This window comes from Chelonoidis abingdonii, chromosome 11, assembly GCF_003597395.2.
Source record: "Chelonoidis abingdonii isolate Lonesome George chromosome 11, CheloAbing_2.0, whole genome shotgun sequence".
In the NCBI taxonomy this organism is placed as follows: domain Eukaryota; kingdom Metazoa; phylum Chordata; order Testudines; family Testudinidae; genus Chelonoidis; species Chelonoidis abingdonii.
Genome location: NC_133779.1, coordinates 13,686,950 through 13,707,970, shown reverse-complemented (window position 1 = coordinate 13,707,970; position 21,021 = coordinate 13,686,950). Strand labels below are relative to the sequence as shown.

General features: G+C 53.5%; 2 protein-coding genes across 3 annotated transcripts in view; both read left to right on the top strand.

Moving 5' to 3' along the window:
- The window catches only part of ZBTB45 (zinc finger and BTB domain containing 45), a 95,313-nt gene that overhangs the window by 52,764 nt on the left and 21,528 nt on the right, over positions 1 to 21,021 (top strand). The gene's annotated exons all lie outside the window — the stretch shown is intronic.
- Positions 1,728 to 10,170, top strand: LOC116832382 (uncharacterized). 2 transcript variants are annotated; one of them, XM_032793077.2, is made up of 3 exons: positions 1,728 to 1,815; positions 6,980 to 7,137; positions 8,366 to 10,170. In XM_032793077.2, exon 3 carries the CDS (start codon positions 8,518 to 8,520, stop codon positions 9,181 to 9,183), a length of 666 nt encoding a protein of 221 aa, XP_032648968.1. In that variant the 5' UTR covers positions 1,728 to 1,815; positions 6,980 to 7,137; positions 8,366 to 8,517; the 3' UTR covers positions 9,184 to 10,170. The 2 variants fall into 2 exon arrangements, with proteins under 2 accessions (XP_032648968.1, XP_032648969.1); XM_032793078.2 differs by having other exon boundaries at positions 6,977 to 7,137.

Below are 21,021 nucleotides of genomic sequence, written 5' to 3'. Positions count from 1 at the left end.
CTCTGGGCGGCCCTGCCAAGCAATCCACATTGCTGGGTATCAGTGACCCGTCCTCACCTGAAATACTGCATGCAGCCGTGGTTGCCCCATCATAGAAAAGCTCCCTTAGAGCCAGAAGAAGTGAAAAAAAGAGCAATGAAAAAGTTTAGAGGGATGGAACAGCTTCCACACAAGGAGAGATTAAAAAGACAGGGGCTGTTCAGCTTGGAAGAGAGATGACTAAGTGGGGGACACAATGGAGGTCTATAAAACCATGACTGGTGTGGAGAAAGGGGCTAGGGAAGTGTTATTTACCCCTTCCTGTGACAAAAGAACTAGGGAGGGTCACCTGATTAAATTAATAGCAGGTTTAAAACAAACGTAAGGAAATATTCACACAACAGTCAACCAACCTGTGGAACTCATTGTCACATGATGTTTTGAAGGCCAAAAGTTGGGTTCAAAAAAGAATTAGATAAATTAATGGAGGATAGGTCCATAAGTGGCTAGCAGCCAAGATGGCCAGGCTCCAGGTGTCCCTAAACCTCCAACTGCTAAAAGCTGGGACTAGATGGCAGGGCCAGGGATCATTTGCATTTGCCCTGGTCTGTTCATTCCCTCTGAAGCATCTAGAACTGGCCACTGTCAAAGACAAGATATGATGCTAGGTGGGCCATTGGTCTGACCCAGTATGGCCATTCATTCCTACATTCTTATATTGAAACCTTGCAAGCGTGCCAATCGTGTAGAGGCATCAGGACAGATTCCACTTCTTGCGACTCCCACACCACAACCCCCAAATCTTTTTTCCCAGTCACTGCTTCCCAGGAGAGAGCATCTTTGAGTATGGTCAACACTTTTTGTTCCTAAATGGAGACATTTACATTTAGCCACATTAAAACACCTCTTGTTTGCTTGCACCCAGTTTATCCAATTGCTCTGAGTCAGTGTCCTTTGTGTTATTTACCACTCCCCCGATTCTTGTGTCATCTGCAGACGTTATCCAGGATGATTTTAGGTCTTCGCCCAGGTCACTGACAAACGTGTTTCACAGCACAGGGCCGAGAACCGATCCCTGCGGGACCCCGCTCACTGGAAGTGCAGCCTCTTGATTCCCTGCTTACAGTTACATTTTGAGACCTATCAGCTGTGTTTTAATTCATTCAGCGTGGGTCATGTTCATTTTGTAGCATTCTAGATTGTTTATGCAGAATGCCGTGCAGGACCAAGCCAGACCCCTTGCCGAAGTCTACATCTGTTACATCACGGTTATCCCCCAAACTCATAATCTCATCAAACAAAGAGTTCAAGTTCATCTTTCCCAGAGGCAGATTATGGGGGACACGTTTCTAGTTTTCAGTTCCAAATGGCGTTTTGTTTCGCAATTTTTATTTCTGAATGTTTGAAAATGCTCAAGAGCGAAACGACTTGACCCCACAGGACATTTCTCCACCTGAAGTCAAAAGGAAAAATGAATTTTTTTCCTCCTGACTTTTTGAGTCACTAAAAATTTCAGATATTTTTAAATTGAAATGTTCCCCCCTCCCTCCCCAATCTCCCCCGACTTTTGGGAATCAGCCAGGGACCGGAAACTCCATGCTGGGCCCAGCTCTGCTCAGCCCCCAGGGACTGAGCAGAGCTGCCCTTAGACGCCTCCAGGGGCGCCCTGCGGAACCCAGGCGTCCGGGGGCTGGGGCGATGTCTGGCAGGGGAAGGGTTAACGACCATCGAGCTGGCAGGCCGCTGCGGTGCAGAGCGGAGCCGGGGCTGGGGGAGGAGAGACCGAGAGATGGGCCCGGGCACCTTCCTGCGCTCAGCCCAGCGTGTGCACCGGCGGTGAGAGCAGGCGGGGGCAGCTGGGCTGCAGCTTGGGGCAGGGGGATGGGAGAGTCTGGGGACTACAGCAGCTGGAGAGGGGCAGGCAGCCGGGGGAGAGTTGCAGATGGGGGGCAGGGAGCTGGGATTTGCAGAATGGGGGGGGTGAGAGTTGCAGACGGGGAGGATGGGGGCAGGGAGCTGGGATTTGCAGGATGGGAGTGGGATGCAGGGTGAGAGCTGCAGCTGGGGAGGATGGGGGCAGGGAGGTGGGATGCAGGGTGAGAGCTGCAGCTGGGGAGGATGGGGGCACGGAGCTGGGATTTGCAGGATGGGGGGCAGGGAGCTGGGATTTGCAGAATGGGGGGTGAGAGTTGCAGACGGGGAGGATGGGGGCAGGGAACTGGAATTTGGAGGATGGGAGGGGGATGGGGGTGAGAGCTGCAGCTGGGGAGGATGGGGGGGTAGGGAGCTGGGATCTGAAGGAGGGGAGGGGGCTGGTGGTGAGAGTTGCAGATGGGCAGGGAGCTGGGTGCTGCAGCTGAGGAGGGGGCTGGGGTGAGAGCTGCAGCTGGGAAGGATGAGGGGGCTGGGAGCTGAGTATAGGGGGAAGAGGGGCTGCAGGGATGGGGGTGAAACTGCTGCTGGGGGGCCGGCGGCTGAGGCTGAGAAGGGGCAGGAAGCTGCAGTCAGGGAGGGGTACTGGGGGGCTGGGATCTGGGGGAGACGGAGGTGGGAGCTGGTGGGGGGGAGGCTGGGATCTGGGGATGGGAAAAGGGGCTGCAGGGAGGGGGCTGGAACTGGGGAGGGGAAGGGGGAGCCGGGTTTGGGAACTGGAGGTGGCCGGGGGCTGGGATCTGGGGGCGGGCAGGAGAGGAGAATGGGGGAAAGGAATCTGAGGGTGGAGGTGGGAGGAGACTGGGGCCAGCCAGCAGTTCTCAAAGCTCTTTACTGAGGAGCTCAGTATCATTATCCCCATTTTACAGGTGGGGAAACTGATGCACAGAGTGGGGCTGTGACTGGCCCGGGTCACCCAGCAGGCCAGTAGCAAAGAACTCAAAGATCTCCTGAGTTCCAGCTCCGTGCTCTATCCATTAGCCCCCACCGCTCCCCCAACCAAGCGAAACACACAAATGAGAGCTGAGATTTTTTTTTAAAGTGTTTAAAATAAACTAATGAAAGCCCAGCTTCTCCCATAGTCTCCAGCAGAGCTAGGGAAGTGGTATTGCTGTTATACAAGGCACTGGTGAGACCTCAGCTGGAATTCTGTGCGCGGTTCTGGTCGCCCACAGAAAGATGAATTCAGGCTGGAACAGGTGCAGAGAAGGGCTACTAGGATGATCCAAGGAATGGAAAACGCACCTTACAGGAGGAGATTTTATGAGCTTGGCTTGTTTAGCCTGGCCAAACACAGGCTGAGGGGAGATCTGATCGCTCTCTATAAATACATCAGAGGGATAAACACCAGGGGGGGAGAGGAGTTATTTAAATCAAGCACCAATGTGGGCACAAGAACAAATGGATGTAAACTGGCCATGACGAGGTTTAGGCTTGTAATTAGATGAAAGTTTCTAGCCATTGGAGGAGGGAAGTTCTGGAACAACCTTCCATGGGGGGAACAGTGGGGGCAAAAAACCAAACTGGCTTCAAGACTGAACTTGATAAGGTTATAGAGGGGTCGTATCATGGGACTGCCCACAATGGCATGTAGCTGATCTGTGACTGCTAGTAGCAAATATCGCCAATGGCCGATGATGGGGGACTAGATGGGTCGGGCTCTGACTTACTACAGAGAATTCTTTCCCAGGTGTCTGGCTGGTGGGTCTTGCCCACATGCTCAGGGTCTAACTGATCGGTGTATTTGGGGTCAGGAAGGAAGTTTTCCCAGGGTCAGATTGGCAGAAACCCTGGAGGGGGGGGGGGGTTCGCCTTCCTTTGTAGCATGGGGCATGAGTCACTTGCAGGTTTAAATTAGTGTAAATTGTGGGGTCTCTGTAACGTGAAGTCTTTAAATCATGATCTGAGGACTTCAGTAACTCAGCGAGAAGTTAGGGGTCTGTTCCAGGAATGGGTGGGTGAGGTTCTGTGGCCTGCAATGTGCAGGAGGGCAGACAGGAATGATCACGAGGGTCCCTTCTGGCTTTAACATCTGTGAGATGCTGGGAGCTGTCAAACTAACATGCTATTTTTTTTATGGGATTAAAAGTTTGGTTGATAAAGGTAATAGTGTTGATGTAATAGACTTCTGCAAAGCATTTGACTTGGTGCTGAAGGACATTTTGATTAAAAAACTAGAATGATATAAATTTCATGTGGCCCACATTAAATGGATTAAAAACTGGCTAACTGATAGATCTCAAAAATGTAACTGTAAATGGAGCATCATCATTTGGGGGGATGTGTGTCCAGGGGGTCCCGCAGGGATCGGTTCTCAGCCCTGCGCTATTTAAGATCTTTATCAATGACCTGGAAGAAAACATTAAATCATCACAGAGGAAGTTTGCAGGTGACCCCAAAATTGCAGGAGTGGTAAATAATGAAGAGGATGGCTCACTGACAGTGTTCCCTCTAATTTTTCCCACCCCTGTGTGGAATGAATTTTGTTATGTGCACCAATAGGGAAGTGATGTGTGACACATCACCTTCATATCGGTGCACATAACAAAATTCATGTGGTGGGGTCGGGGCTGAGGGGTTTGGAGTGTGGGAAGGGGCTCAGGGCTGGGGCAGAGGGTTGGGGTGCGGGGAGGGTGAGGGCTGTTGCTAGGCATGTGGGCTTGGGGGGGCTGGGGATGAAGGGTTTGGGGTGCAGGAGGGGGCTCTGGGATGGGGGAGTGAGGCCAAGGAGTTCAGATTGTGGGAGGGGGCTCTGGACTGGGGCAGAGGGTTAGGGTGTCGGGGGGGGTGAAAGCTCCACCTGGGGATATGGGCTCTGGGGTGGGGATGAAAGGTTTGGGGTGCAGGAGGATTTCTGGGCTGGGGGATGAGGCCAAGGAGTTTGTATTGTGGGAGGGGGCTCTGGGCTGGGGCAGGGATTTGGGGTGTGGGAAGTGGACGGGATGATGGCTTTGGCTGGGGGTGCAGGCTCTGGGGTGGGGCCAGGGTTTGGGGTGCAGGCTGCCCCAGGGCTGCGGCAGGAAGAGAGAACTCCCCGCAGCTCTCTCTCCCTGCAGCAACATCTGGGCGGGGCGGGTGAGGCGCCTCTCCCTGCGCGGGTGATCGAGGTTGGGGCCAGGGGAGGGGCAGGTCTGTGGCTGGGTTGGGGCTGGGGGAGAGGCAACTTAGGTCACTGATATAGAGCAATTTGCATGGCTTGGTAAACTGGGCTCAAGCAAACATTATGCATTTTAGTACAGTTAAATTTAAATGTATCTGTCTAGGAACACAGCATGCAGGCCATACTTACAGGGTAGGGGACTCTACCCTGGGGAGCAGGGACTCTGAAAAAGATTTGGGGTTTGTGGTGGTTAATCAGCTGAACATGCGCTCCCAGTTCAACGCTGTGGCCAAAAGAGCTAATGTGATCCTGGTCAACAGGGGAATCTCAGGTTATTTCACCGCTGTATTTGACTTGGGTGGGACCGCTGCTGGGATTCTGTGTCCAGTTCTGGATCCCACAGTGAAGAAGGATGTTGACAAATTGGAGAGGGGTCAGAGAAGAGCCACGAGAATGATTGAAGGATGAGAAAACTTGCCTCATCATGATAGACTCAATGAACTCAATCTATTTAGCTTAACAAAGTGAAGATTAAGGGGTGACTTTATCCCACTCTATAAGTACCAAGAGGAGGAACAAATATTTAAGGATGAGCTCTTCCGGCTAGCAGAGAAAGATCTAACATGACCCAATGGCTGGGAGTTGAAGCTACACAAATTCAGAGTGTAAATAACATGCAAAATTTTAACAGCGATGGAAATTGGAACAACTTACTGAGGGGTCCTGGTGGATTTTCCATCACTGACCATTTTTAAATCAAGAGCGGATGTTTTCCTAAAAGCTCTGCTCTAGTTCATAGAGGAATTAATTCAGGGAAGTGCTGTGGGCTGAAGTTAGAGCTGGGCAGAAGTTTTAGCACAAAACCTTTTTTCCGGAAAAAAAAGTCAACTCACTGATACATTTTGCAAATTAGCCCGGGTCCCTCAAATTGTTCATTTTGGGGGAAATCAAAACCTTAAAAAAATCCAGAGAAAATCAAAACATTTACAGTTGTTTCGGTTCAAAGTGGCTTTTTGTCTAAAAATTTCCTTCTCTTTTAGTGTTTCTTACTTCAAAATGATTTTAAAAGGGTCAAAATTGTCTCCTCTGACTCATAGATTCATAGAATCATAGGCCTGGAAGGGACCTCGAGAGATCATCTAGTCCAGTCCCCTGCACTCATGGCAGGACTGAGTATTATCTAGACCATCCCTGACACAGGTTTGTCTAACCTGCTCTTAAAAATCCCCAGTGATGGAGATTCCATAACCTCCCTGCGCAATTTATTCCAGTGTTTAACCACCCTGACAGTTAGGAAGTTTTTCCTAATGTCCAACCTAACCCTCCCTTGCTGCAGTTTAAGCCCATTGCTTCTTGTCCTATCATCAGAGGTTAAGAAGAACAATTTTTCTCTCTCCTCCTTGTAACATCCTTTTATGTACTTGAAAACTGTTACCATGTCCCCTCTCAGTCTTCTCTTTTCCAGACTAAACAAATGCAATTTTTTCAGTCTTCCCTCACAGGTCATATTTTCTGAACGTCAATCATTTTTGTTGCTCTTCTCTGGACTTCCTCCAATTTGTCCACATCTTTCCTGAAATGTGGTGCCCAGAACTGGGCACAATAGTCCAGCTGAGACCTAATCAGGGAGGAGTAGAGCAGAAGAATGACTTCTCGTGTCTTGCTCACAACACTCCTGCTAATACAACACCACTCCTGCTATTAGTACGACTTGATGCGAAACTTTTTGTCCAACTTTACAATTTTGAAAACTTTCATTTTTGCTCTGACCAGAAACTTGCTTTTTTTCCCCACCCAACTCTTCAAAATTGCCAGTTAATCAAATACTCTGTTATTTGCCCCCTGTTCTGGTCCCATCTCATCCCCAAATAGTTCTAGATTGGCTGGATCCCTAAAGCAGAGAGTGTAGAACCGTCCCAGGAGCTGTCACAGAACACCTGAGCTTACCCTGATGCTTTCTCTCAGTAGGGTTTTCCATTGTGAGCTCCTGGGGATGTGACCACAGTCGGACCTGGAGGAAAGGACAACACCAGAGAGGAATCAAGTGAGCAGGAAGTTAGACCAGCTGTAAACCCTGCAGGGGGGCACGGGAGTCCCAGCAAAGCCGCCCAGAGCCCCTCTAGCAGGTAACTAGAGTTCGGTGACATTTTTTGAGTGGAATCTTTTTTTCAGCAAGAACTGCAGATTCGGTGAGGCCAAAAACGCTTCCCGAATTCATGTCTGATTCACCAAATTGTTGGTCGCGGGTGGGGGAATAAACATCAAAAATTCCCCAAAAGTCCAGAGTTTCCTTATGACATTTTCTGTATGAATTGCCGGCTTAAATGACTTTCTGGTTAGGATCTGCCTTCATTTTATTTTTAAAAGGCAAATGCATTTTTTTTTTAAAAAATCTTGAAATTGACTCAAAATTTTTTGGGTTGACTGAAAGGTTTTACTTGACCCAAAACAATTATTGTTTCGACTTTAAGATTCACCAGCATTTAAAAAAAAAATCAACCCCAAAATGATGTGGTTTTCCCCAGGTTTCTTGGCACTGCCAGTCAACCAAAGAGTCACCTATTCACACAGCTAATTGTCACGGTGGGAATGTGGGGGGTGCTGGTTCCTGTGCTGTCACCCACCCAAGCGATCCTCCCCCATGTGGCGATCAATGTCTTACCAACCCCCACAGCCCCTTTCCCTAGCGGCGCTGATGCCGAAGCAGGCCTGGGCCCCTCCACTAGAGGAAGGCTGGGGGTGTCTCCTTCAGAGCCCCACTGCTGTTTTGGGGACCTGCCTCTCAGCTTCACCAATGGCAGCGCCATGGGGCCTGGGCATAAATGAGAATCGGTGTCAACAGCCTGGCCGTGGACAGTCAAGCCTAGTGGTCGGAGCTGGAGTCAGGCACCCCGGGTCAAGCCCAGTACTGGAGACAGAAACAGAAACCAGGCAAGGAGCAGGCCAGAGCAGGACAGGAAGAAGGCTGGGAGGCAAGGCTGGGGCAAGAGCAGTCATAGTGGTGGGCATAAGCGTTAAGCTGCCTCTCCCTCAGCCAGTCAGACACTCAGATGTACTCATGAGTCAGTACTCGTGATTCAAGGCTCAGCTGCCGGCCCTTGGTTCTATATTAATAATGCCCAGTGCTTTCCATCCATAGAGTTCAAAACCCTTGACGATGGAGCTCAGTAGTGTAATCCTCATTGTACAAGTGGGGAAACTAAGGCACGGAGCGGGATGGTCGCCCAGGAGGCCAGAGCCGAGAATAGAAGCCAGGTGCCCTGAGTCCTGGTGCTCTATCCGCTAGGCCGTGCTGCCTCTCCCCAGAAATGAGGCAGCAGGAGCAACTCACGGCTGGATTCTCTGTCCTCACAGGGAGCAGAGAAGAAGGAGGGGGATCCCCGAAGCTGCCTGGGAGGAGCCAAAGGGAACAGTCCTAGTAGTGAAGCCAGGTTGCAGGCAGGTTCATTGGAGGACTGGCTACGCACATAACCCCAGGCTGCTGGAGCCCCCTGCTGGCCACACTCATGGGTGAGAAGGCCAACACGTGCCCGTACTGCGGGAAGGGCTTCCGACGTAGCTCCCACCTGACTCGGCACCTGGGAACCCACTCAGGCAGAGAGCAGCGCCCCTATGCCTGCAGCCACCGTGGCAAGGGCCCAGCCCTGACTCCGCCGCCAGCAGGTGAGCGCCCCTACTCCTGCACCCACTGTGGGAAAGCCTTTGGGCGCAGCGCCCACCTGGCCCGGCACCAGGAGACCCACTCTGGCGAACGCCCCTACAAGTGCACCTACTGCGGGAAAGCCTTCGGGCGCAACGCCCACCTGACCCGGCACCACGGCACCCACACTGGCGAGCGCCCCTACCAGTGTGGTATCTGTGGCAGGGCCTTCACCCGCGACGCCCACCTGACCCGGCACCAGCTCGTCCACACCGGCGAGAAGCCCTTCCAGTGCGGCGTCTGCGGCAAAGCCTTCACCCGCAGCGCCCACCTGGCTCGGCACCAAGGCACTCACACGGGCGAGAAGCCTTTTGAGTGCGGGGTCTGCGGCAAAACCTTCACCCGCGACGCCCACCTGGCCCGGCACCGGGCCACTCACACCGGTGAGCGTCCCTACAAGTGTGCCAACTGCGGGAAGGGCTTCGGAGCCACCTCCCACCTCCTCCGCCACCAGAGGACCCACCAGGAGTAGCTGCCCGAGCGTGGAATGCGGGAACCAAGGGGCAGTGGTCCCCACACCCCCAGCGCTTGCTTCCATCATGGGAGGAAAGGGCATGGGAATCAGGGGGCACCAGTTCCCGCGTTGCCACCCACTGGGGCGTCCTTCCCACATGGGGAACTGAGGAGGTGCCAGCTGTCATGCCCACTCCTGCTGGGGCACTCCTCACCCATGGGGCTTGTGCGGCTCAAGGGAGTGTCAGCTCCTAGGCCACTTCTACCCAGAGTGCGCCTTCCTCGGGGGAGGGATGGGAATCAAGGGGGCACCAGTTCCCGCGCAGCCACCCTCAGGGGTGCTCCTCCTCTGGAGGGAGAGCTGGTCCCCCGCTGACACAAACTGACATTCTCCTACCCCCCCTGGGCTGGCCGTGGGACTCGAGGGGGGCAGCGTTCCCCGTGCCCACATCCATGCGGCTGCAACGACCGGACAGGAGGATCTGGCCCAGAGTTGGGCTCCTGGCATCCTTGGGGCGTGGAAGATAACGCGGGCTGCCTGGGGAGTGAAGAGTCACTGGCTCCACAGCCAGTCTGCCCCGTGAAGGGACGACGATCCAGCCGTATCTTAAACCTTGTCCAGACAGAGATTGACTAGAACAGCAGCCCCGGGTGGGCGCGCTGTTCCAAGGGAAAAGGAACTCTATCCCGGGACAATCACTCTGCCCCCAAAGCGATGCCCCTGCCCAGCCCTGGTGGCAGGCCCAGATGCCTTCTGCTCTGCCAGGCTGGTCACAGGCGCTAGCCCCTCTGCCCTTGCCAGGCTTGGCCTCATCCCTTCCCAGCAGGGCTAGCCGGCCCTAGGGCGCTGGCCCTCAAGGGAGCAGGCCAGCCTAGTCCAGGGAGTCCAGAATAGCTCTGTTAGACAGCACTAGCCAGTGTGGAGTAGTTAGTCTGGAACAGCCAGGCCGGGCCGCTTCCTTCAGTGTAGACATGGTGTGAGATCGCACAGTGTACCAAGACAAGGGCAGGGGGGAGGGGGGGGGGAGAGAAACCTCTTGTGTGTGTGTGTGTGAGAGAGAGAGAGAGAGAGAGAGACCGTGTATGTGTGAGACACCTCCTTGTGTTCCCCTTTGTGTGTGAGAAACCTCGTGTGCATGTGTTTGTATGAGAAACCTTTTTGTGTGACCCTGTGTGTGTGAGAAACTTCCTCGTGTGCGTGTGTGTGAGAAAACTTCTTGTGTCTCCTTATGTGTGCGTGTGACACCTCCTTGTGTCCCCCTGTGTGTGTGAGAAACCTCCTTGTGTGCATGTGTTTGTGTGAGAAACCTTCTTTTGTGTCCATGTGTGTGTGTGAGGAACCTCTCACATATCAGAAGCCTCCTTGTGGGTCTGTGTGTGTGAGAAACCTCTTCTCGTGTGTGTGTGTGTGAGAGAGAGAGAGAGAGAGAGAGAGAAAAAGCTCCTTGCATGTCCATGTGAAACCTCATGTGGATGTCCATCCATCCATGTGTGTGAAATGTCATGTGTGAAACTTCCTCCCATGTGTCCGTGTGTGTGTGTGTGAGAAACCTCCTTATGTGTGTCTATCCGTGTGTGTGTGGAACTCTTTTCCAGAGGATGTTGTGAAGGCCAAGTTTATAACAAGGTTAAAAAAAGAACTAGATAAGTTCATGGAGGATAGGTGCTTCAATGGCTATTAGACAGGATAGGGAGGGATGGTGTCCCTAGCCTCTGTTTGCCAGAATCTGGAGATGAGCAACGGAGGATGGATCACTTGATGATTCTCTGTTCTGTTCATTCCCTTTGGGGCTCCTGGCACTGGCCACTGTTGGCAGACAGGACACTGGGCTAGATGGAACTTTGGTCTGACCCAGTCTGGTCATTCTTATGTGTGTGTGAAACTTCCTCATGTGTGTGTGAGATACTTCCTGCCATGTGTGCAGGTGTGGGGGTGTGAAGTCTCCATGTGTGTGCATGTGTATGTGAAGCCTCCTCTTGTGTGTGTGAAACTTCCTATGTACATGTGTCTATATGAAACCTTGTGTGTGCGTCAAACATCCTCCCGTGTGTGTGTATCTGAAACTGCCTCGTGTGTGAAACCAGTATTTGTGTGTGTGTGTGAGAGAGAGAGAGAGAAATAGGGTTGCCAGTTTTGGTTGGACATATTCCTGGAGATTTTATCACATGACATAAGCTATAATTAAAGATTGATCTGTAATTTCTGAAGACTCCAGGACAGTCCTGGAGGGTTGGCAATCTGTGTGTGTGTGAGAGAGAGAAACCGCTGTGTGTAAAAGCAGCAAAGAGTCCTGTGGCACCTTACAGACCACGTCTAGACTACGCGCCGGATCGGCGCGTTAAAATCGATTGCTCGGGGATCGAAATATCGCGTCTGGTCTGGACGCGATATCTCGATCCCAGAGCGTCCTTAGATCGATTCCGGAACTCCAGCTAGACGACCGGACTTCTGGATTCGACACGGCGAGCTGTGCGGATCAATCCCGCGCGGTGAAGACGAGTGAGTAAATCGATTTTAGATATTCGATTTCAGCTACGCTATTCTCGTAGCTGAAATTGCGTATCTAAAATCGATTTAATCTCGTAGTGTAGACCTGGCCATAGACTAACACGTTTTGGAGCATGAGCTTTCGTGGGTGAATACCCACTTCATTGGATGCATGTGTGCATACTCTTTGTGTGTGTATGAGAGAGAGAAACCTCCTCCAGTGTTTGTGACTGTCTGTCTGTGTAACCTGTGTGTGTGGCAGAGAAAAAAGCCTCCTTGTATGTGTCCACGAGAGAGACCTGTGTGTGTGTATGAGAGAACCTTCCTCGTGTGCGTGTGAGAAACCTCCTCCTCCATGCGTGTGAGAGAACCCTCATGCATGTGTGTGTGAGAGAACCCTTGTACGCATGCATGAGACAGAACCTTTGTACATGTGTGAGAGAACCCTCATGCACACGTGTGTGTGAGAACCCTCATGCATGCATGTATGTTTGAGGACCTTGTGTGTGAGAACCCTCCTCGTCATGTGCGTGTGAGAGAACCTTCCTCGTTTGCGTGTGTGTGAGAGAGACAGTACAAACACAGACACGCACACAGGAGGGAGGAGTTTTGTTCCCGCACCTCAGGGGAGGTGCTTGCTCTGGGACCCAGCAGGTCTCCGTGGGGTTATCAGAGAAGCACTGAGGCTGCTGGAGGATATTTCTGGCCTCTGCCCTCCACATGGAGGTTGTGTGCACACTGCACTGTAAACCCAAGTCTGGGGGTGCTGGGCCTGTCCACTCGGTGTGTCCAAGCCTGCGCTGGAGCATCTGTGTTGCATTGTAAACCTGAGTTTGCAAATGCTGTCCCTGGTCCCCCACCCAAGCTAGTGCGTCCAGACTGCAGTGTGCGGCCTGTCTGCCTCTGGGCTGTGGCTTGAGCTGTGTCCACAATGCACAACACAATGCATGGGGCTTGGACACACGTTGCAGCAGGACTCAGGCTGGGACCCGCCCCCGCCCCCCCCCAGCAGGGCCCTGGGCCCAGTGCGCTTGCTGAGCCAAGTCAGACCGACGTGTGTGTGGATAGTGGGGGTGGGGACTGGTGCTCAAACCTGAGTCAGAGCTGGGCTTAGAGCGCAGTGTAGACACACCCTGAGGGAGCTGGCCATTTTCCCTCAGTCACAATGGTCACTCTCTCCCATTTCTTTGGAGGACTGGCGGAGGGGGGATGGGGGATGAAGCCAGCCTGTGCTGTAGAGTTAGCCCCCACCCTGCAGTGACCCATTCAGGGAACCTGGGGCAGGAAACTAGGGCAGAGGAATGTGGGAGTGGGGGCAGGAGGGAGGCTAAGGGGGGCAGGGGAATGTGCAGGGATGGGGGGCAGAAAGGTTGAAGGTCATAGGGATGTGGGGTATAGAGAGCAGGAGGGGGTTGTGGGGAAATCTGGAGAGCTGAGAGATCACGGGGCAGGTGGGAGCAGTAGGGAGGCTGGGGGCAGCCTGAAGGACAGGAGGGAGATCACAGGGGCAGGAGGAGGATGGGGGTGGCTGGAGGAAGGGGTAGGAGGAAAGGCTGGGGCAGGGCATGAGGGGACGGGGCAGGAAGAAGGCTGAGGCAGGGCTCAGGGGAATATGGGGGTGGGGGCTGGTGGTTGTGGCAGGCAGGGAGAGGCTGAGGGAGGGCTCAGGAGGACATGGGGGGCAGTAGGAGGAGGGGTGGGGAGCACGGGGGTGGGGGGAGTGCAGGAAGGAATGGCTGGAGGGCTGCAAAGGAAAAGGCAGGGAAACCAGGGGCAGGCAGGGGGCAGATGGTGGAGAGGCCAGGCTGGGTGGGGAGAGAGGAAGCCCCCAACTCTAGGGCGCAGGATGCATTGCAGGCTGAGCCCCTCATGCTCTCACATCCATCGGGAGCCGGCGCTTTTCCCCAGCCAAGCTCAGAATCATAAGGTGGGTCCCATCCTGCCCCCTCCAACCCTGCCCCCTAATTATTATTTAACAAATCTGATTTTTCAGCCAGGCACTGGAGCTTGGCCCCTTGGGTCAGGCAGTGTCTCCAGCCATGGGTCATGTTCCAGCAGCTCCCAGCCACTTCTTCCTGGGGGCATAATTGTGGCCAGTCCCCGGCTTGCGGCTCAGCAAGGGGGCAGCTAGCACGCCCACAGGGCCACGCAGTGGGGTAGAACTGGCATCCCGAGTGGCTTGGCCCTGACCTCGCAGAACTGTCCCAGGCAACGGCAGGCCCCATGGAGAGCTGTGTCTGCTGCATCTCAGGGCTGCCATGGTCTCCTGTCCGATGGAGGCCGCATGGGGGATACTGGGGTTTGCGCCTAGTCGCCGTCCTCTTGCTCCTTACAACACGGCAGCCGCTTCACGGGGCACAGAGCAAGGAGGGGCTGATTGCTGAGGACAGGCTCCGTCACGCTGCCATGGGGCAGGGACATGCTGGGGCAGGGTGGGGGGGATGGGTTCCGGGTATTTTACCATGTTCGTCTTCAGTAGATTGTATTGTTAGTGGCCCCACACCAGTGCTAGGGGCACGGCGGGTGGCTGGCTGAAATGGAGTGGCCTCCCAGGGCTCCCTCCTTTTCCCACCCCCGCCCCCCGTTTTCCTGGTGCTGTGTTTTTCAGGGGTTATCTATTTTCTAATTGTGCTAACGATGTCTGTCTCGATCTGAAATAAATGCACTTTGCCCTACCCGCCTCATAGCCCCATTGTCTTTCCCACAGTCCCCAGGCCAGATGCCCTATGGGCATCACTCGCTGTAGCTCCTCCAGGAGAGCTGACGGCCGACACCTCCCCATGCTACAGCACCAGAGGTGCTGAGAAATCCAGCAGGCCACCCAGAGCAGGAGATTTCCCTCAGGAGGAGGTGAGGTGCCGCAGATGCTGATGGATGGTGGCAATCTCCAGTCCAGTTTGGTGGCCATGGATTTGGGGGTGGGGGGATGAACATGCGCTAGCCCGGCTGTCTCTTCTCACCCCTCCCCACTCCACAACTAGCCCGTCTTGAAAGCTACACTCTGCTGGCTTGAGAGGGTTTGCATGTGGGTGGGGGCTGTCCAGCTGACTGGCCGTGACTGGAGCAGGAGCAGCCTGAAAGAGCTACCAGGGTACAGGGAACATTTTTCCCTTCCTGCATGTGCCTGCTAAGTGACCATGGGTTGATGATGGAGCCCATCTGAGAAGGACAAGCAGGTGGAGGGATAGCTTAGTGGTTTGAGTATTGGCCTGCTAAACCTAGCGTAGTGAGTTCAATCCTTGAGGGGGGCTAGTTGGGGATTGGACAAGCTGATCTCCTGAGGTCCCTTCCAACCCTAATTATCTATAGAAGCTGCCAACGGAAGCAAGCCACAGTCACCTGTTTGGAGTTTGAGTTGGACTCCACAGCTAGGCCAGAACACCAAGAAAGAGGGCAGGAGCAGGGGGAAATAGCAATGAGGTCTGGGGTGAGCAGACCAGGGTTCCTGGATAGAGGGTCTGTGGGCTGGACCCTGGAGTTGTGTGGGCCCAGGTTCCCTGCCCCCTACTGGGAAAGGGCCATAGTCTTAGGTTAGAAGGCAGCCAGATGGTTGGTCTGTAGAGATCTTGCTACCCTGGAAGGGGGAAAACACATAGTAGTCCAGAGGGCCAAGCCAGGATGAGGGAGTGGCCAAGCCCCCAAATTTCAGCACAACATAGGGCCCAGCAAGGCCAGGGGCAAAGTCTGCCGGGTCCAGCTGCCCCCCCATGGGCAGGAGATCGTCAGCATGGCCAATCCCCCCACAGCCTCAGCCCTGTGACCTGGATATGGGGCAGTTCACAGGGCTCTTGGCTCAGGCTCTTGGCTGACTCAGGCAGCGTCGCTGCATCAGTTACACTTGGTGCAGCTCCCCCGTCTCTCAGTGATGGGGCTGAGACTCTCTGCAGACTTAGGCAGCATTGCTGCATTGCTTACATGCAGGGCAGCTCTCCTCACTCCCAGCGGCAGACTCTGGCTCTTGGCAGATCCAGGCTCTCGGCAGACCCAGGCAGCATTGACGTGTTGGTCAAATTCAGGAAGATTCCCCCCACACACAGACATACACAGCGATGGGCTCAGGCTCTCTGCAGACCCAGGCAGTGCCGCTGCATCATCTCACTTTCCATAGGTTTCCTTCCCAGCCTTAACAAGAGGTAAAGACTGACACCCGCCCTCTGACTCAAAGAAAGCTGAGCCTCTGGAGAGCAATGGGGAGCCCTATCCAACCTGCTCACCCGTCCCATCCTGTGTCTTTGGGAAACCTTGAGATTATGTGTGTCAAGAGGCTTTGGAGATCAGCTTTCCAGAAGGGATGGTTTAGCAGGATCTGGGGTGAGGGGCTCTGGCAGAGGCAGGGAAATCACCCTGACCCCCTCCCCCGCCCCAGCAGCTGGGGACAGAATTATAACCCACCCCGCAGCCCATCAGTTCAGCTCCTCACCCTTCCCTGGAAGCTTTTGTGGGTTTCACTCAGCTGCCCCTGTTTGGCACCAGCTCCTGGCACCCAGCTATGGTCTCCCCAGGACTAGCTGGAAGACCCCTCCCCTATCATAAGCATCTTTCCCAAATCTGGACCTTAGCATCCAAAATCTGGGTGCTTGTATGAAACTCTCCCAAGCTTATTACCAGCTTGGATCTGATATCGCTGCCACCAGCCAGGAATTTCCAGGGCCTGACTCCCTCTCTTGTCTCCCAAACCCTTCTTTGGGGACCCAAGACTCAGAAGCCCTGAGTCTCACACAAAGGGAAAAACAACCTCCTCCCCTGTCTCCTCTTTATCTCATCCCCAACTCCCCTCCCTGGGTTTATCCTGGTTTCGAATTATTACTTAAACTCCTTGAATGCAAAAACAGAAAGGTCAATTACCTTCCCCCCTTCCTTCTTCCCTGAGGCTATGCATTCAACCTAGTCAAGCTAAACACAAAGAGATTTCCCCCTCCTTCGTTCCTTAGCCTTAACAGAGAAAAACCTCAAACAGGTTTTAAAAAGAAAGCTTATATAAAAAAAGAAAGAAAAAAGACATTAAAAATATTTCTGTATCAAGGTGAAAATGTATAACAGGAGTCAATGCCTATAAAAGGAAAAATGAATAAACAGCCTTATTCAAAAGAGATACCAATTTTAAACATTCCAGCACACACACATTAAATACAAAACAAAACAAATAAAAGCCTCTTGTTTGCTACTTTTGTACTTACAACGGTGGGGAAAACTGAAGATGAGAATCTACAGATAGAAAGATCCCCTCTCATAGCTCGAGAGCCAGACAAAGACTCAGACCCAAGACAAAGAAGACCCACAAATTCCCTCCCTTAAGCTTTTAAAAAATCCGGTTTCCTGATTGGTCCTCTTGTCAGGTGTTTGGTTCCCTTTATTAACCCTTTACAGGTAAAAGAAACATTAACCCTTAGCTATCTATTTATGACACCCTCCCCCAACTCACTGCCCCGGGACAGGTTCTGCAGCACCCCCAGCCCCCTGCCCAGCCTGGCCCTGGGCTCTCTGCCACCAGCTGCCATTGCAAGCTCCAGGCTGAGGCTCCAGGGCGCTGGATATTTCCCCAAAGGCCTTTGCCCAGGGGAGCTCCTGCCCCGGTTTGAAGCCAGGAGCTGGGAGGGGAGGCATCTTTTGAGATGCCCCAAGACGAACCCTGGCACTTGGTTACCTGTAGGACCCAGCCCCGCAGCCCAGTCTGGGGGCAGGGAGCTGGCGGAGCCAGATTGATCCCTGTAATCAGAGCCATTGCCTGGACCCAGCATAGGGGATGTTCCAGGGTGGGGAGTGGGGGAGTTCCTTATGGCCCCAGGCAGCCGGGTATAGGGCAGTACAGCCAGGCAGGCGCTTAGCTTGGGGGAGGTGGGTGCAATGGCACATGAAAGCTCCCTCATCCCTGGGCCAAGCATAGCTTGGAATCGGGCCCCTCATCTCCAGCCAGCCTAGGCCAGGACCCGTCTTGTAGGTCTGAGTCCCAGAACCCTGCTGGCCCGCAGTGACAAGGCAGGGCCTCTGGGCTTTCGCAGCCTGGCCTCTCATGGCCAGGTGATCACCTCAACTATATCAGGCCCAGGTGGGGGACAGGGAGGGAGGCAGGAGAGAACAGACAGGTGAATCAGTGGGGCTAAGATGGCAGGGGAGGGGGATTTGGAGGGCATGTGCCATTGAGTGGAGCTGGGGAGCAGGTGGGTTTGAGGCTGGGTGGGTTTGGAGATGGGGGACAGCTGAGCCGGGACCTGGGCAGGCAGGGGCAGAGCTGGTCACACTAAGCATGAAGTCGGGGGCAGGGGCAGCAGAAGTGATCTCAGCCCCATCCTCCCCAGCACTATAAGCAATCCACCCCCCAACTCGGAACAGTATGGGGGCCATGACACACAGCTCAGCAGTGCTGACTCTGTGCTTGTGTGGGGCCACAAGCTCCCTTCACCCACCCTAGCTTGCCTGGGGGCAGCCATGGGGGGAGGCCACAGACACTCATGTGATGCAGGGGGCCAGGGCAGAGACAGATGGGGAGAAGTCATAGATTGACGGAGCTACGAGTAATCTATGCCTGGGGAGGGAGCAAAATGGTGCCTCCCTTGACATCCATCACCAGGGCAGGGGAGGGGAGTGGCACTGCTTTGGGGCAAAGCCTGTGGGGCATTTATCTCCAGGCCTTCTGCCAGCACCTGTTCATGCCCCATCCCCCAAGGGCCTCAGAGCTGAAACAAGAGCATCTGAGTCCCAGCCCCAACTCTAACCACTAGCTCCCATTCCCCTCCCAGGGCCAGGGCGAGAACCCAGGAGTCCTGGCTCACAGCCTGTCTGCTCTAACCACTAGATGACATTCCACTTCCAGAGACAGGGAGAGAACCCAGGAGTCCTGGCTCCCAGCCTGCCTGCTCTAACCACTAGACGACATTCCACTTCCAGAGACAGGGAGAGAACCCAGGAGTCCTGGCTCCCAGCCTGCCTGCTCTAACCACTAGACGACATTCCACTTCTAGAGACAGGGAGAGAACCCAGGAGTCCAGGCTTCCAGCTCCTTCCCCATTCAAACCACTAGATCAGTACCCGTCCTGCGCCAAGTAAGTCGGGACTCTATGCTTGGCCGGGTCACCCCTCTATCTATCCATCCCTTTATAATCTATCTATCTATCTATCTATCTATCTATCTATCCATCTGCAGTCTGTTTCAGAATCAAAGCCCACTCCCTCCCCACGGGTCTCCAGTTCACCTGGCTCCAGCAGCTCTGGCCTCTAGGTCCTTGTCTCTGGAGAAGGGAGGGAATTTCCGGGGTTAGAGAGATGCCCTCAGGAAGGAGACTCCCTGTCCCCCCAGCCTGGAGAGAAGGGATCCCTCCAATCCCCTGAGGCCTGGCGGGCCCCTCGGGCTGGGGGCACAGGGGATCCCTATGGGGGGCAGTTACTGCCCGTCACAGACCTTCCCCCCAATTTCTGCACACTGCAAGGCCCCGTGTCTCCAAGTGAGGTGAAACTTGGGAGTACGCAAGACAAATCAGACTCCTGACAGGGGTACAGTAGCCTGGAAAGTTTGAGAGCCACTGTCCTAGAGCAAGGCGCTCAGAGGGCAGACGTGCAGCCAGGCCAGGTCTCAGCAGGGGCTTTCCTGGACAGCGGCAGGAAGCCCAGCCTGACAGGAACAGGACTGATTTCCACGGACTCCAGGGCAGGATTCTATCCTGGTAGCAGCCAGAGACTTGGCCCCAAGAGTCAAGAGAACCCCAGTGAAGAGTCTGGACACAGGCAAGCCATGGATGCAGAGTGGGGGCAGCGGATGGAGTGGGACTGGCTTGCTCTCCCAGCTACGATGCGGGGAGGCAGCTTTTGCTGATATTTTATGTTGGCCTTTTCTGTTAATAAATGAGCTCCTCCACAGTGGGGTGCTCTTTAAAAAAGGGGAGGGATAGCTCAGTGGTTTGAGCACTGGCCTGCTAAATCCAGGATTGTGAGTTCAGTCCTTGTGGGGGGCCATTTAGGGAACAGGGGTAAAAATCTGTCTGGGGATTGGTCCTGCTTTAAGCAGGGGGTTGGCCTAGATGACCTCCTGAGGTCCCTTCCAACCCTATGATTCTATGAAAGCCTTCTTGGATCTGTATATATGCCAGGTGAGGGGGAAATCGAGGCAGGGCTCACCTGCATCACCACACCTGCCCACAAGGGGGCGCGTGAAAGGGTGACAGACCCAGAGACAAGGTTTCTGTGGTTCATTGCAGGCTTTCTGTCCAGAGCATCAGAAGATGTTAGCTGTTACAAACAAGCCTCAACTGTCTGCAGTCACTGTGGCAGTGGCTAGTTCTCTGAAAACATCCTCTCAATGTGCAGCGGCAGCCAAAAAACCTAACAGTGTTAGGAACCATTAGGAAAGAGATAGCTGATAAGACAGAAAATGTCATAATGCCACTATATAAATCCATGGTACGACTACATCATGAATACTGTGTGTATACTGGTCAGGGATGCAACCCCATGCTCTGAGTGTTTGTAGCCTCTGACTGCCAGAAGCAAGATGTGGACAACAGGGGATGGATCATTCAATAATCACCCTATTCTGTTCAGCCACTGTCAGAAGACAGGATACTGGGCTGGAAGGATCATTGGTCTGACCCAGTCTGGCTGCTCTTATATACTTTTGCGTGGACACCAAGCAGAGGATTTTCACAAGGGAACTTCAACACATCAGCCAAACAGGATTCCTTTCTTAGCTTTTCACAAGGGAACTTCAACACATCAGCCAAACAGGATTCCTTTCTTAGCTTCATAGATTCCCAGGCCAGAAGGGACCATTGTGATTCTCTAGTCCTGGGTCTTCCAGAGGGTACATCAACCCATCTAGATATTTGCCTAGTTTTACAATGGGTCACATAAAAGCCCTAGCGAAGTCAGGACAAAGTAACATTTTGTCTGACGAAGTGGGTATTCAACCACAAAAGCTAATGCTCCAATACGTCTGTTAGTCTATAAGGTGCCACTGGACTCTTTGTCGCTTTTAACATTTCATACAGACACTGGCAGTACTAGTGGGCTGTGACACGTTTGTATTTTTATGTCTGATTTTAGAAGCAAGTAGTTTTTAAGAGAGGTGAAACTTGGGGGTACACAAGACAAATCTAGGGTGACCAGATGTCGCCGTTTTATAGGGACGGTCCTGATTTTTGGGTCTTTTTCTATATAGGCTCCTATTACCCCCCACCCCCATCCCGATTTTTCACATTTGCTGTCTGGTCACCCTAGACAAATCAGCCTCTTTGAAGGGGTTCAGTAGTCAGGAAAGGTTGAGTGCCACTGATCTAGTTCGATCACCTGTATAAGACAGGCCTTAGAACCTCCCGCAGTGCGGTCTTCATCCAGTGCAAGGACTTGTGGTTGAATGACATCCAGCCTTGAGTTAAAGAT

Coding starts and splice junctions, on each gene's coding strand:
- LOC116832382 (XM_032793077.2), top strand. CDS start 8,518: ATGGGTGAGAAGGCCAACACGTGCCCGTACTGCGGGAAGGGCTTCCGA.